Genomic DNA, 13,815 nt, shown 5'->3' on the forward strand with positions numbered 1-13,815 from the left:
TACAGGAGCTGACACTGAGAGACACACACACGGGCCGTACGGGAGCTGGCACTGAGACACACACACGGGCCGTACAGGAGCTGACACTGTGATACACACAGGCCGTACAGGAGCTGACACTGAGACACACACGGGCCGTACAGGAGCTGACACTGAGACACACACGGGCCGTACAGGAGCTGACACTGAGACACACACGGGCTGTACAGGAGCTGACACTGAGGCACACACGGGCCGTACAGGAGCTGACACTGAGACACACACGGGCCGTACAGGAGCTGACGCTGAGACACACACGGGCTGTACAGGAGCTGACACTGAGACACACACGGGCCGTACGGGAGCTGACACTGAGACACACACGGGCCGTACAGGAGCTGACACTGAGACACACACGGGCCGTACAGGAGCTGACCCTGAGACACACACACGGGCCGTACAGGAGCTGACACTGAGACACACACGGGCCGTACGGGAGCTGACACTGAGACACACACGGGCCGTACAGGAGCTGACACTGAAACACACACGGGCCGTACAGGAGCTGACACTGAGACACACACATGGGCCGTACAGGAGCTGACACTGAGACACACACAGGCCGTACAGGAGCTGACACTGAGACACACACAGGCCGTACAGGAGCTGACACTGAGACACACACACGGGCTATACAGGAGCTGACACTGAGACACACACGGGCCGTACAGGAGCTGACACTGAGACACACACGGGCCGTACAGGAGCTGACACTGAGACACACACAGGCTGTACAGGAGCTGACACTGAGACACACACGGGCCGTACAGGAGCTGACACTGAGACACACACGGGCCGTACAGGAGCTGACACTGAGACACACACGGGCCGTACAGGAGCTGACACTGAGACACACACAGGCCGTACAGGAGCTGACACTGAGACACACACAGACCGTACAGGAGCTGACACTGAGACACACACGGGCCATACAGGAGCTGACACTGAGACATACACAGGCCGTACAGGAGCTGACACTGAGGCACACACGGGCCGTACAGGAGCTGACACTGTGACACACACAGGCCGTACAGGAGCTGACACTGAGACACACACGGGCCATACAGGAGCTGACACTGAGACACACACGGGCCGTACAGGAGCTGACACTGAGACATACACAGGCCGTACAGGAGCTGACACTGAGACACACACGGGCCGTACAGGAGCTGACACTGAGACACACACAGGCCGTACAGGAGCTGACACTGAGACACACACAGGCCGTACAGGAGCTGACACTGAGACACACACAGGCCGTACAGGAGCTGACGGGAGTGAATCGTTCCCTTTTACCCGCTGTGTACTGTACACGTACAGGAGCTGACACCGAGAGATATATTGATGGTGAGCTACAGGCACCATTAAATGATCAGGTTTGAGCTGTGGGTGGTGTTTATCGACATCCCGTCGCAGTGTTTGTGATTCTCTGCTCTGCACGGAGAGACAGAGCTGTGCTGACAGTCTGTGGTGCAACAGTCATTTGTGGTTTTCCCCTGTGATTACCCATGTGCTTTGCAATATTGATGTAACAGCAGAGAGAGCGAGCGAGTGAGCAAGCGGGAGAGGGAAGGAGAGAGGGAGAGAGAGAGCCTGCTATTAATCTCGCCAGCTGTCTGCTGCTACCGCTTGCAGACTGCACCGGCGTTGTATCTGACGCGAGGGGGCTGGCGTGAGGCGACGGGGGTGTGATTTGATACGCAGACTAACGTGGCCACCGCAAGCAGCTCGTTCCGTCACACAGCCTCCGAGCTCACAGCACATTTCCTCTCCGCGACAGATAACCTGCGGAACCAAAGTTTCATTTCGAGGGGAGAGTCGGTAACCGTGCGGTCGACGCCCCCGCTCTCCTCCCGAGAGGTAGAGGTGAGCCTAGTCTTTATTCCCCTCTCTCTATCTGAGTCTCTCTCTCTGTCGCTCTCTCAATCTCTCTCTCTCTCTGTCTCTCTCTCTCTCAATCTCTCTCTGTCTCTCTCTCAATCTCTCTCTCTCTCTCAATCTCTCTCTCTCTCTCTCAATCTCTCTCTCTCTGTCTCTCTCTCAATCTCTCTCTCCCTCCACTCTCTCTCTTTCTCTCCCTCCACTCTCACTCTCTCTCTCTCTGTCTCTCCCTCCACTCTCGCTGTCTCTCTCTCTCTGTCTCTGTCTCTCTCCCTCTCTCCACTCTCTCTCTCTCTCTCTCTGTCTCTCCCTCCACTCTCGCTGTCTCTCTCTCTCTGTCTCTGTCTCTCTCCCTCTCTCCACTCTCTCTCTCTCGCTCTGTGTTTGAAAAGCTCCCCATTCGGATAAATCGTCGTTTAAAACCGGGAGATTATCTACGAGCAACATGGAGGTCAGAGAATCATAGAATCTTACAGCACAGGAGGAGGCCATTCGGCCCACCGTGCCCGTGCCGGCTCTTTGAACGAGCTCTCCAATTAGTCCCACTCCCCCCCTGCTCTTTCCCCACAGCCCGGCATATTTTTCGCCTTCAAGTATTTCTCCAATTCCCATTTTGAAAGTTACTATTGAATCTGCTCCCACCGCCCTTTCAGGCACGCGTTCCAGATCACAACAAGTCGCTGATAGATAGGGTGATAACGTCAAGAGTGACAGATCTCGCCTCTAGTCTGCACAGCCTGTGGCTCGATCGCAGGTGACTCTCGTAACCCTGACGTGAAAAAGGAATTCTTTGCCCCCGCGCGCACATGACGAATTGATATTTTGCAATTTGTGTTTTTTTTCCTCAAAAGACAAGGGATCAGCTTTAAGATTTGTTCAGAGTTTTGGCGGAGATTTGGAAGGAGCCTGCTGCGTGTTTGGAACGAGAGGGGATGCCTCGTTCTTTAACTGACTGAACGGCCAGCCGCCGCCGTCTGTCGGATTGCGAGGTGTTGGGGACGCCGGAGCGGAAGGGAAGGATTGAGGGCCGAGACGTGTCGGGAGTCGCAGTGTTGGGATCGCTCCGCGGAGCCCGTCGTGAAGTTCTCTCCCAGGATAGGCCCAGGATGGCCTTGCAGGGGAGGAGGAAAGAGAGGGGAATAATCACAGAGTACGACACGCAATTGAAAGGTTAGTCCAGTGTGTGAGTGTGTGTGTGTATGAGTGTGTGTGTGAGTGTGTCTGTGAGTGTGTGTAAGTGTGTGTGTGTGTGTGTGAGTGTGTGTGTGTCTGTGTCTGTGAGTGTGTGTGTGTGTGTCTGTGAGTGTGTGTGTCTGTGAGTGTGTGTGAGTGTCTGTGTGTGTGTGTGTGTGTGAGTGTCTGTGTGTCTGTGTGTGTGTGTGTGTGTGTCTGAGTGAGTGTGTGTGTGAGTGTGTGTGTGTCTGTGAGTGTGTGTGTCTGTGAGTGTGTGTGAGTGTCTGTGTGTGTGTGTCTGTGTGTGTGAGTGTCTGTGTGTGTGTGTCTGTGAGTGAGTGTGTGTGAGAGTGTGTGTGTGTGTGTCTGAGTGTGTGTGTGTCTGAGTGTGTGTGTGTCTGAGTGTGTGTGTGTCTGTGAGTGTGTCTGTGAGTGTGTCTGTGAGTGTGTGTGTGTGCGTGTGTCTGTGTGTGTGAGTGTTTTTTTAAAATTCATTGATGGGATGTGGGCGTCGCTGGCTGGCTAGGCCCAGCATTTAGTGCCCATCCCTAATTGCCCTTGAGAAGATGGTGGTGAGCCGCCTTCTTGAACCGCTGCAGTCCATATGGTGTAGGTACACCCACAGTGCTGTTAGGAAGGGAGTTCCAGGATTTTGGCCCAGCGACAGTGAAGGAACGGCGATACAGGTCCAAGTCAGGATGGTGTGTGACTCGGAGGGGAACTTGTAGGTGGTGATGTTCCCGTGCGCCTGCTGCCCTTGTCCTTCTAGGTGGAAGAGGTCGCGGGTTTGGGAGGTGCTGCCGAAGAAGCCTTGGCGAGTTGCTGCAGTGCATCTTGTAGATGGTGCACACTGCAGCCACGGTGCGCTGGTGGTGGTGGGAGTGAATGTTGAAGGTGGATGGATGGAGTGCCAATCAAGCGGGCTGCTTTGTCCTGGATGGTGTCGAGCTTCTTGAGTGTTGTTGGAGCTGCAACTCATCCAGGCAAGTGGAGAGTATTCCATCACACTCCTGACTTGTGCCTTGTAGATGGTGGAAAGGCTTTGGGGAGTCAGGAGGTGAGACACTCGCCGCAGAATTCCCAGCCTCTGACCTGCTCTTGTAGCCACAGTATTTATATGGTTGGTCCAGTTCAGTTTCTGATCAATGGTAACCCCCAGGATGTTGATGGTGGGGGATTCAGCGATGGTAATGCCATTGAATGTCAAGGGGAGATGGTTAGAGTCTCGCTTGTTGGAGATGGTCATTGCCTGGCACTTTCGTGGTGCGAATGTTACTTGCCACTTGTCAGCCCAAGTCTGAATGTTGTCCAGGTCTTGCTGTATATGGACACGGACTGCGTCAGTATCTGACGAGTCTCGAATGGTGCTGAACAGTGTGCAATCATCAGCGAACATCCCCACTTCTGACCTTATGATGGAGGGAAGGTCATTGATGAAACAGCTGAAGATGGTTGGGCCTAGGACACTGCCCTGAGGAACTCCTGCAGTGATGTCATGTGATTGAGATGAATGACCTCCAACAACCACAGCCAACTTCCTTTGTGCTACGTATGATGTGTGTGTGTGTGTGTGTGTGTGTCTGTGAGTGTGTGTGTGTGTGTGTCTGTGAGTGTGTGTCTGTGAGTGTGTGTGTGTGTGTGTCTGTGAGTGTGTGTCTGTGAGTGTGTGTCTGTGAGTGTGAGTGTGTGTGTCTGTGAGTGTGTGTGTCTGTGAGTGTGTGTCTGTGAGTGTGTGTCAGTGAGTGTGTGTGTCTGTGAGTGTGTGTGTGTGAGTGTGTGTGTCTGTGTGTGTGTGTCTGAGTGTTTTTTCATTCGTTTTTATGGGATGTAGGCGTCGCGGGCAAGGCCCAGCATTTATTGCCCATCGCTAATTGCCCTTGAGAAGGTGGTGGTGAGCCGCCTTCTTGAACCGCTGCAGTCCCGTGTGGTGAAGGTGCTCCCACAGCGCTGTTAGGGAGGGAGTTCCAGGATTTTGACCCAGCGATGAGTGTGTGTGTGTGTCTGTGAGTGTGTGTGTGTCAGTGAGTGAGTGTGTGTCTGTGAGTGTGTGTGTGTATGTGTCTGTGTGTGTGTGTGAGAGTGAGTGTGTGTGTGTGTATGAGTGTGTGTCTGTGAGTGAGTTTGTGTGTATGTGTCTGTGTGTGTGTGAGAGTGAGTGTGTGTGTGTGTGTGTGTGTGTGTATGAGTGAGTGTGTGTGTGTGAGTGAGTTTGTGTGTATGTGTCTGTGTGTGTGTGTGAGAGTGAGTGTGTGTGTGTGTGTGTGAGAGTGAGTGTGTGTGTGTGTGTGTGTGTGTGTGTATGAGTGAGTGTGTATGAGTGTGTGTCTGTGAGTGAGTTTGTGTGTATGTGTCTGTGTGTGTGTGAGAGTGAGTGTGTGTGTGTGTGTGTGAGAGTGTGTGTGTGTGTGTGTATGAGTGAGTGTGTATGAGTGTGTGTCTGTGAGTGAGTTTGTGTGTATGTGTCTGTGTGTGTGTGTGAGAGTGAGTGTGTCTGTGTGAGTGTGTGTATGAGTGAGTGTGAGTGTGTGAGTTTGTGTGTATGTGTCTGTGTGTGTGTGTGAGAGTGAGTGTGTCTGTGTGTGTGTGTGAGAGTGAGTGTGTCTGTGTGTGTGTGTGTATGAGTGAGTGTGTATGAGTGTGAGTGTGTGACCTGCTCTCTCTCGCTCGGTGCTACTGCAGCTCTCTGTGCCTCTGCCTGTTTGCAGTTTCCCTGTGACCCTGCATCGTACCGTGTGTGTCTGGGTTTGTGTGTCTGGGTTTGTGTGTCTGGGTTTCTGTCTGGGTTTCTGTCTGGGTTTGTGTGTCTGGGTTTCTGTCTGGGTTTGTGTGTCTGGGTTTCTGTCTGGGTTTGTGTGTCTGGGCTCCGCTCCCTTTCTTATCTTTCCCCCATTGTTGACAGACTGTTAAAACCCGATAATGGATACATCTTACCACCACTTCCTGATTAACCCAGTTTCATCTCCTCTTTTCAGCCGTGCTGTAATCCCTGCACCGTGGGGCCTCGGCCCTTCCTCTGGTGTCCCTGCACCGTGGGGCCTCGGCCCTTCCCCTGGTGTCCCTGCACCGTGGGGCCTCGGCCCTTCCCCTGGTGTCCCTGCACCGTGGGGCCTCGGCCCTTCCCCTGGTGTTCCTGCACCGTGGGGCCTCGGCCCTTCCCCTGGTGTTCCTGCACCGTGGGGCCTCGGCCCTTCCCCTGGTGTCCCTGCACTGTGGGGCCTCGGCCCTTCCCCTGGTGTCCCTGCACCGTGGGGCCTCGGCCCTTCCCCTGGTGTTCCTGCACCGTGGGGCCTCGGCCCTTCCCCTGGTGTCCCTGCACTGTGGGGCCTCGGCCCTTCCCCTGGTGTCCCTGCACCGTGGGGCCTCGGCCCTTCCCCCGGTGTCCCTGCACCGTGGGGCCTCGGCCCTTCCCCTGGTGTTCCTGCACCGTGGGGCCTCGGCCCTTCCCCTGGTGTTTCTGCACCGTGGGGCCTCGGCCCTTCCCCTGGTGTCCCTGCACCGTGGGGCCTCGGCCCTTCCCCTGGTGTCCCTGCCCCGTGGGGCCTCGGCCCTTCCCCTGGTGTCCTGCACCGTGGGGCCTCGGCCCTTCCTCTGGTGTCCCTGCACCGTGGGGCCTCGGCCCTTCCCCTGGTGTCCCTGCACCGTGGGGCCTCGGCCCTTCCCCTGGTGTCCCTGCACCGTGGGGCCTCGGCCCTTCCCCTGGTGTTCCTGCACCGTGGGGCCTCGGCCCTTCCCCTGGTGTCCCTGCACTGTGGGGCCTCGGCCCTTCCCCTGGTGTCCCTGCACCGTGGGGCCTCGGCCCTTCCCCTGGTGTTCCTGCACCGTGGGGCCTCGGCCCTTCCCCTGGTGTCCCTGCACTGTGGGGCCTCGGCCCTTCCCCTGGTGTCCCTGCACCGTGGGGCCTCGGCCCTTCCCCCGGTGTCCCTGCACCGTGGGGCCTCGGCCCTTCCCCTGGTGTTCCTGCACCGTGGGGCCTCGGCCCTTCCCCTGGTGTTTCTGCACCGTGGGGCCTCGGCCCTTCCCCTGGTGTCCCTGCACCGTGGGGCCTCGGCCCTTCCCCTGGTGTCCCTGCACCGTGGGGCCTCGGCCCTTCCCCTGGTGTTCCTGCACCGTGGGGCCTCGGCCCTTCCCCTGGTTTTCCTGCACCGTGGGGCCTCGGCCCTTCCCCTGGTGTTCCTGCACCGTGGGGCCTCGGCCCTTCCCCTGGTGTCCCTGCACCGTGGGGGCCTCGGCCCTTCCCCTGGTGTTCCTGCACCGTGGGGCCTCGGCCCTTCCCCCGGTGTCCCCGCACCGTGGGGCCTCGGCCCTTCCCCTGGTGTCCCCGCACCGTGGGGCCTCGGCCCTTCCTCTGGTGTCCCTGCACCGTGGGGCCTCGGCCCTTCCCCTGGTGTCCCCGCACCGTGGGGCCTCGGCCCTTCCCCTGGTGTCCCCGCACCGTGGGGCCTCGGCCCTTCCCCCGGTGTCCCTGCAGCGTGGGGCCTCGGCCCTTCCCCTGGTGTCCCTGCACCGTGGGGCCTCGGAGTGTTTGATCCCTGGTTCATGTTGTGGGGATTGACAAAGTTTGCTCGAGGATTGGGCCTGAGTCCCAGTAAGCCCTAATGTATTACTGCGGCGCGCAAGATTTCATCTGGCTGAATTAAATCAGCCAGGTGAGGGAAGCTGCGATCGATAATGGCAGCCCTCGCAGCTCTCACCACTCCCACTGCCTGTGGTGTGGTATATTAACTCAGGACCATCTCTCCTTGGGTTTTAACATGATCCCCCCTTCACTCCTTCCCCCTGCCCAACCCCCTCCCCCGCCACCCCCCCGGAAGCCTCGCGACTCTTTCTGGGGTACAGTTCCACCCAGCTCCATCCGCGCCCCAGCGCCCATTCTCCGCCCGCGAGCTATTCGCACGCAGGAGGCGTCAACTTCGAAGCGCCCGATCTCCCGCCAACGCCCGTGGCGACGGAGGCGGCAGATGTTGCCGGGACACTTGGTTGCGGTGCCGGAGGGGGGATGGTCGGCCCAATTGCCCTTTAAGAGTTGGCGCCCTCTGGAGAGGGCCGGCGGGCGGGTGGGGTGGGGTGGGGGGGGGCCGCGCCTGGGAGGATATTGGTGACAGAGGACGCAACACGGGATGTCGAGGAACTCCTTAACCCAGCGGGCGACTTCATTACAAACCCGATCAGACCTCACAGCCTTTAAGTCGCCTGTCACTCTCTCTTTCTCTGCCCCGTGTTTTCTAACTCGCTCCCAGTCCTGTTCACCCAACACCCCCGCTCTGCTCGCTGGCCTACATTGGCTCCCGGTCTGACAACGCCTCAATTTTAAAATTCTCCATCCTCCTGTTCAAATCCCTCCGTGGCCTCCTCGCCCCCTCCCTCCCTATCTCTGTAACCTCCTCCAGCCCCTACAACCCTCCCAGATCTCTGCGCTCCTCCAATTCTGGCCTCTTGCGCATCCCCCCGATTTCCGTCACTCCGCCATTGGCGACCGCGCCAGGGCCCCGAGCTCGGGAATTCCCTCCCTAAACTTCTCCGCCTCTCTCCTCCTTTAAGACGCTCCTTAAAACCGACCTCTTTGACCAAGCTTTTGGTCGCCAGTCCCTAATATCTCCTTCTGTGGCTCGGTGTTTGATTTATGCTCCTGGGAAGCGCCCTGGGACGATTTAAAGGCACTGACATGAATCAACTGAACGGCCTGTGGGTGGCGCTGTCCAGGGAGAGTATAAATACTCGGGTGCAGGCCCAGCTTGCGCAGGGACATTCTTAACAGGAACTAGTGAAGGACACAACTAGACCTCCATGTTGTAAAACAGTTGATTAAAGCCTTGTTTAACGCTTAGACCGAGTGCCTAGTAGTTTCCTTACGTCAGGCGTCGGATAAATGCGAGTTGTTGCCTTAACGAATTTGGCGACTGGTGTTCCCGCAGAGATCCGCGGCCAGCTCGCGGACCAGGTGAAGTGCCTGGACACGCAAATGGAGTTCCGAAGCCAGTGCCTCCAGGACCTGTCTGAGTTCTTCCGCAGGAAGGCGGAGATCGAGCTCGAGTATTCCCGCGGCCTGGAGAAGCTCGCCGAGCGATTCTCCTCCAGGATCCGCAATGCCAAGGACCACCAGGCATTAAGGTGAGCTCCCTCTACACTGTCCCATCAAACACTCCCAGGGCAGGTACAGCACGGGTTAGATACAGAGTAAAGCTCCGTCTACACTGTCCCCATCAAACACTCCCAGGGCAGGTACAGCACGGGTTAGATACAGAGTAAAGCTCCCTCCACACTGTCCCCATCAAACACTCCCAGGGCAGGTACAGCACGGGTTAGATACAGAGTAAAGCTCCCTCTACACTGTCCCCATCAAACACTCCCAGGGCAGGTACAGCACGGTTAGATACAGAGTAAAGCTCCCTCTACACTGTCCCATCAAACACTCCCAGGGCAGGTACAGCACGGGTTAGATACAGAGTAAAGCTCCCTCTACACTGTCCCCATCAAACACTCCCAGGGCAGGTACAGCACGGGTTAGATACAGAATAAAGCTCCCTCTACACTGTCCCATCAAACACTCCCAGGGCAGGTACAGCACGGGGTTAGATACAGAGTAAAGCTCCCTCGACACTGTCCCATCAAACACTCCCAGGGCAGGTACAGCACGGGTTAGATACAGAGTAAAGCTCCCTCTACACTGTCCCATCAAACACTCCCAGGGCAGGTACAGCACGAGTTAGATACAGAGTAAAGCTCCCTCTACACTGTCCCCATCAAACACTCCCAGGGCAGGTACAGCACGGGTTAGATACAGAGTAAAGCTCCCTCTACACTGTCCCATCAAACACTCCCAGGGCAGGTACAGCACGAGTTAGATACAGAGTAAAGCTCCCTCTACACTGTCCCATCAAACACTCCCAGGGCAGGTACAGCACGGGTTAGATACAGAGTAAAGCTCCCTCTACACTGTCCCATCAAACACTCCCAGGGCAGGTACAGCACGGGTTAGATACAGAGTAAAGCTCCCTCTACACTGTCCCCATCAAACACCCCCAGGGCAGGTACAGCACGGGTTAGATACAGAGTAAAGCTCCCTCTACACTGTCCCATCAAACACTCCCAGGGCAGGTACAGCACGGGTTAGATACAGAGTAAAGCTCCCTCTACACTGTCCCATCAAACACTCCCAGGGCAGGTAGAGCATGGGTTAGATACAGAGTAAAGCTCCCTCCACACTGTCCGATCAAACACTCCCAGGGCAGGTACAGCACGGGTTAGATACAGAGTAAAGCTCCCTCTACACTGACCCATCAAACACTCCCAGGGCAGGTACAGCATGGGTTAGATACAGTGTAAAGCTCCCTCTACACTGTCCCATCAAACACTCCCAGGGCAGGTACAGCACGGGGTTAGATACAGAGTAAAGCTCCCTCTACACTGTCCCATCAAACACTCCCAGGGCAGGTACAGCACGGGTTAGATACAGAGTAAAGCTCCCTCTACACTGTCCCATCAAACACTCCCAGGGCAGGTACAGCACGGGTTAGATACAGAGTAAAGCTCCCTCTACACTCTCCCCATCAAACACTCCCAGGGCAGGTACAGAACGGGTTAGATACAGAGTAAAGCTCCCTCTACACTGTCCCATCACACACTCCCAGGGCAGGTACAGCACGGGTTAGATACAGAGTAAAGCTCCCTCTACACTGTCCCCATCAAACACTCCCAGGGCAGGTACAGCGCTGGTTAGATATGGAGCCCTAATACTAAAGTATATCGATCCACAGATTCTCTGACTCTGTTTAAAAGCTATCAGTGATGTATGAGTCCCTGGGTAGCACTTTATTAAATTAAATCTGATTGATTTTCTGTGACGCTGACGCAGATTGTATGCTGACTCTGTAAAACTTACATATTAATTTCACAAATAATATACTGAATCATTCGTATTCCCTCCCTGAAACTAAAAGAAACAAAGCAAATTGTTAATCAGTCGTTAATCACAGAATCACACAGAAATCACAGAAACCCCACAGTGCAGATAGAGGCCATTTCGGCCCATCGAGCCTGCACCGACACATATCCCACCCTATCCCCGTAACCCCTACACCAACACATATCCCACCCTATCCCCGTAACCCCACGTATTTAATCCCCCCTAACACTAAAGGGTCAATTTATCATAGCCAATCAACCTAACCCGCACATCTTTGGACTGTGGGAGGAAACCGGAGCACCCGGAGGAAACCCACGCAAACACGGGGAGAATGTGCAAACTCCACACAGACAGTCGCCCGAGGCCGGATTCGAACCCGGGTCCCTGGCGCTGTGAGGCAACAGTGCTAACCACTATGCCACCGTGTCTAATTCTTTTTCTAACAATTGCCCTCCCCCTCCTGTGGGCACTGACTCTCACTGGGGTACGGGTTCCACAGACACTGACTCTCACTGGGGTTCTGGTTCCACACACACTGACTCTCACTGGGGTACAGGTCCCACAGACACTGACTCTCACTGGGGTACGGGTCCCACACACACTGACTCTCACTGGGGTACGGGTTCCACACACACTGACTCTCACTGGGGTACGGGTCCCACACACACTGACTCTCACTGGGGTACGGGTCTCACAGACACTGACTCTCACTGGGGTACGGGTTCCACACACACTGACTCTCACTGGGGTACGGGTCCCACACACACTGACTCTCACTGGGGTACGGGTCTCACAGACACTGACTCTCACTGGGGTACGGGTCTCACAGACACTGACTCTCACTGGGGTACGGGTTCCACAGACACTGACCCTCACTGGGGTACGGGTCCCACACACACTGACTCTCACTGGGGTACGGGTTCCACACACACTGACTCTCACTGGGGTACGGGTCCCACACACACTGACTCTCACTGGGGTACGGGTCCCACACACACTGACTATCACTGGGGTACGGGTTCCACACACACTGACTCTCACTGGGGTACGGGTTCCACACACACTGACTATCACTGGGGTACGGGTTCCACAGTCACTGACTCTCACTGGGGTACGGGTCCCACACACACTGACTCTCACTGGGGTACGGGTTCCACAGACACTGACTCTCACTGGGGTACGGGTCCCACACACACTGACTCTCACTGGGGTACGGGTTCCACACACACTGACTCTCCCTGGGGTACGGGTCCCACACACACTGACTCTCACTGGGGTACGGGTCCCACACACACTGACTCTCACTGGGGTACGGGTTCCACAGACACTGACTCTCACTGGGGTACGGGTTCCACACACACTGACTCTCACTCGGGTACGGGTCCCACACACACTGACTCTCACTGGGGTATGGGTTCCACACACACTGACTCTCACTGGGGTACGGGTAATACAGACACTGACTCTCACTGGGATACGGGGCCCACAGAGATTGACTCGCACTGGGGTACGGGTTCCACAGACACTGACTCTCACTGGGGTACGGGTCCCACAGACACTGACTCTCACTGGGGTACGGGTCCCACAGACACTGACTCTCACTGGGATACGGGGCCCACACACACTGACTCTCACTGGGGTACGGGTTCCACAGACACTGACTCTCACTGGGGTACGGGTCCCACAGACACTGACTCTCACTGGGGTACGGGTTCCACACACACTGACTCTCACTGGGGTACAGGTTCCACAGACACTGACTCTCACTGGGGTACGGGTTCCACACACACTGACTCTCACTGGGGTACGGGTTCCACAGACACTGACTCTCACTGGGGTACGGGTTCCCACGGACACTGACTCTCACTGGGCTACGGGTCCCACAGACACTGACTCTCACTGGGGTACGGGTCACACAGACACTGACTCTCACTGGGGTACGGGTTCCACAGACACTGACTCTCACTGGGGTACGGGTTCCACACACACTGACTCTCACTGGGGTACGGGTTCCACAGACACTGACTCTCACTGGGGTACGGGTTCCACAGACACTGACTCTCACTGAGGTATGGGTCCCACAGACACTGACTCTCACTGGGGTACGGGTTCCACACACACTGACTCTCACTGGGGTACGGGTCCCACAGACACTGACTCTCACTGGGGTACATTTCCACACACACTGACTCTCACTGGGGTACGGGTTCCACAGACACTGACTCTCACTGGGGTACGGGTTCCCACGGACACTGACTCTCACTGGGCTACGGGTCCCACAGACACTGACTCTCACTGGGGTACGGGTCACACAGACACTGACTCTCACTGGGGTACGGGTTCCACAGACACTGACTCTCACTGGGGTACGGGTTCCACAGACACTGACTGTCACTGGGCTACGGGTCCCACAGACACTGACTCTCACTGGGGTACGGGTCCCACAGACACTGACTCTCACTGGGGTACGGGTCCCACAGACACTGACTCTCGCTGGGGAACGGGTCCCACAGACACTGACTCTCACTGGGGTACGGGTTCCAAAGTCACTGACTCTCACTGGGGTACGGGTCCCACACACACTGACTCTCACTGGTGTATGGTTTCCCAAGTCACTGACTCTCACTCGGGTACGGGTCCCACACACACTGACTCTCACTGGGGTACGGGTCCTACAGACACTGACTCTCACTGGGGTACGGGTTCCACAGACAGTGACTCTCACTGGGGTACGGGTTCCACAGACACTGACTCTCACTGGGGTACGGGTTCCACACACCCTGACTCTCACTGGGGTACGGGTCCCACAGACACTGACT

The 13,815-nt window shown here is 56.5% G+C and overlaps 1 protein-coding gene across 1 annotated transcript in view; it reads left to right on the forward strand.

The window, feature by feature from the left end:
- The first annotated feature begins 1,625 nt into the window (after window positions 1-1,625).
- The window catches only part of LOC147086758 (SLIT-ROBO Rho GTPase-activating protein 3-like), a 135,379-nt gene continuing 123,189 nt past the window's right edge, over window positions 1,626-13,815 (forward strand). The window contains 3 exon segments of the mRNA XM_085978927.1: window positions 1,626-1,905; window positions 2,772-3,090; window positions 9,006-9,201. Of these exon segments, the coding sequence (XP_085835053.1) occupies window positions 3,027-3,090; window positions 9,006-9,201 (260 nt within the window). The 5' untranslated portion in view covers window positions 1,626-1,905; window positions 2,772-3,026.

The sequence above is a fragment of the Somniosus microcephalus genome, unplaced genomic scaffold, assembly GCF_052327205.1.
Source record: "Somniosus microcephalus isolate GS21.2 unplaced genomic scaffold, FLI_Smic_1.0 unresolved_chr7, whole genome shotgun sequence".
Classification (NCBI taxonomy): Eukaryota; Metazoa; Chordata; class Chondrichthyes; order Squaliformes; family Somniosidae; genus Somniosus; species Somniosus microcephalus.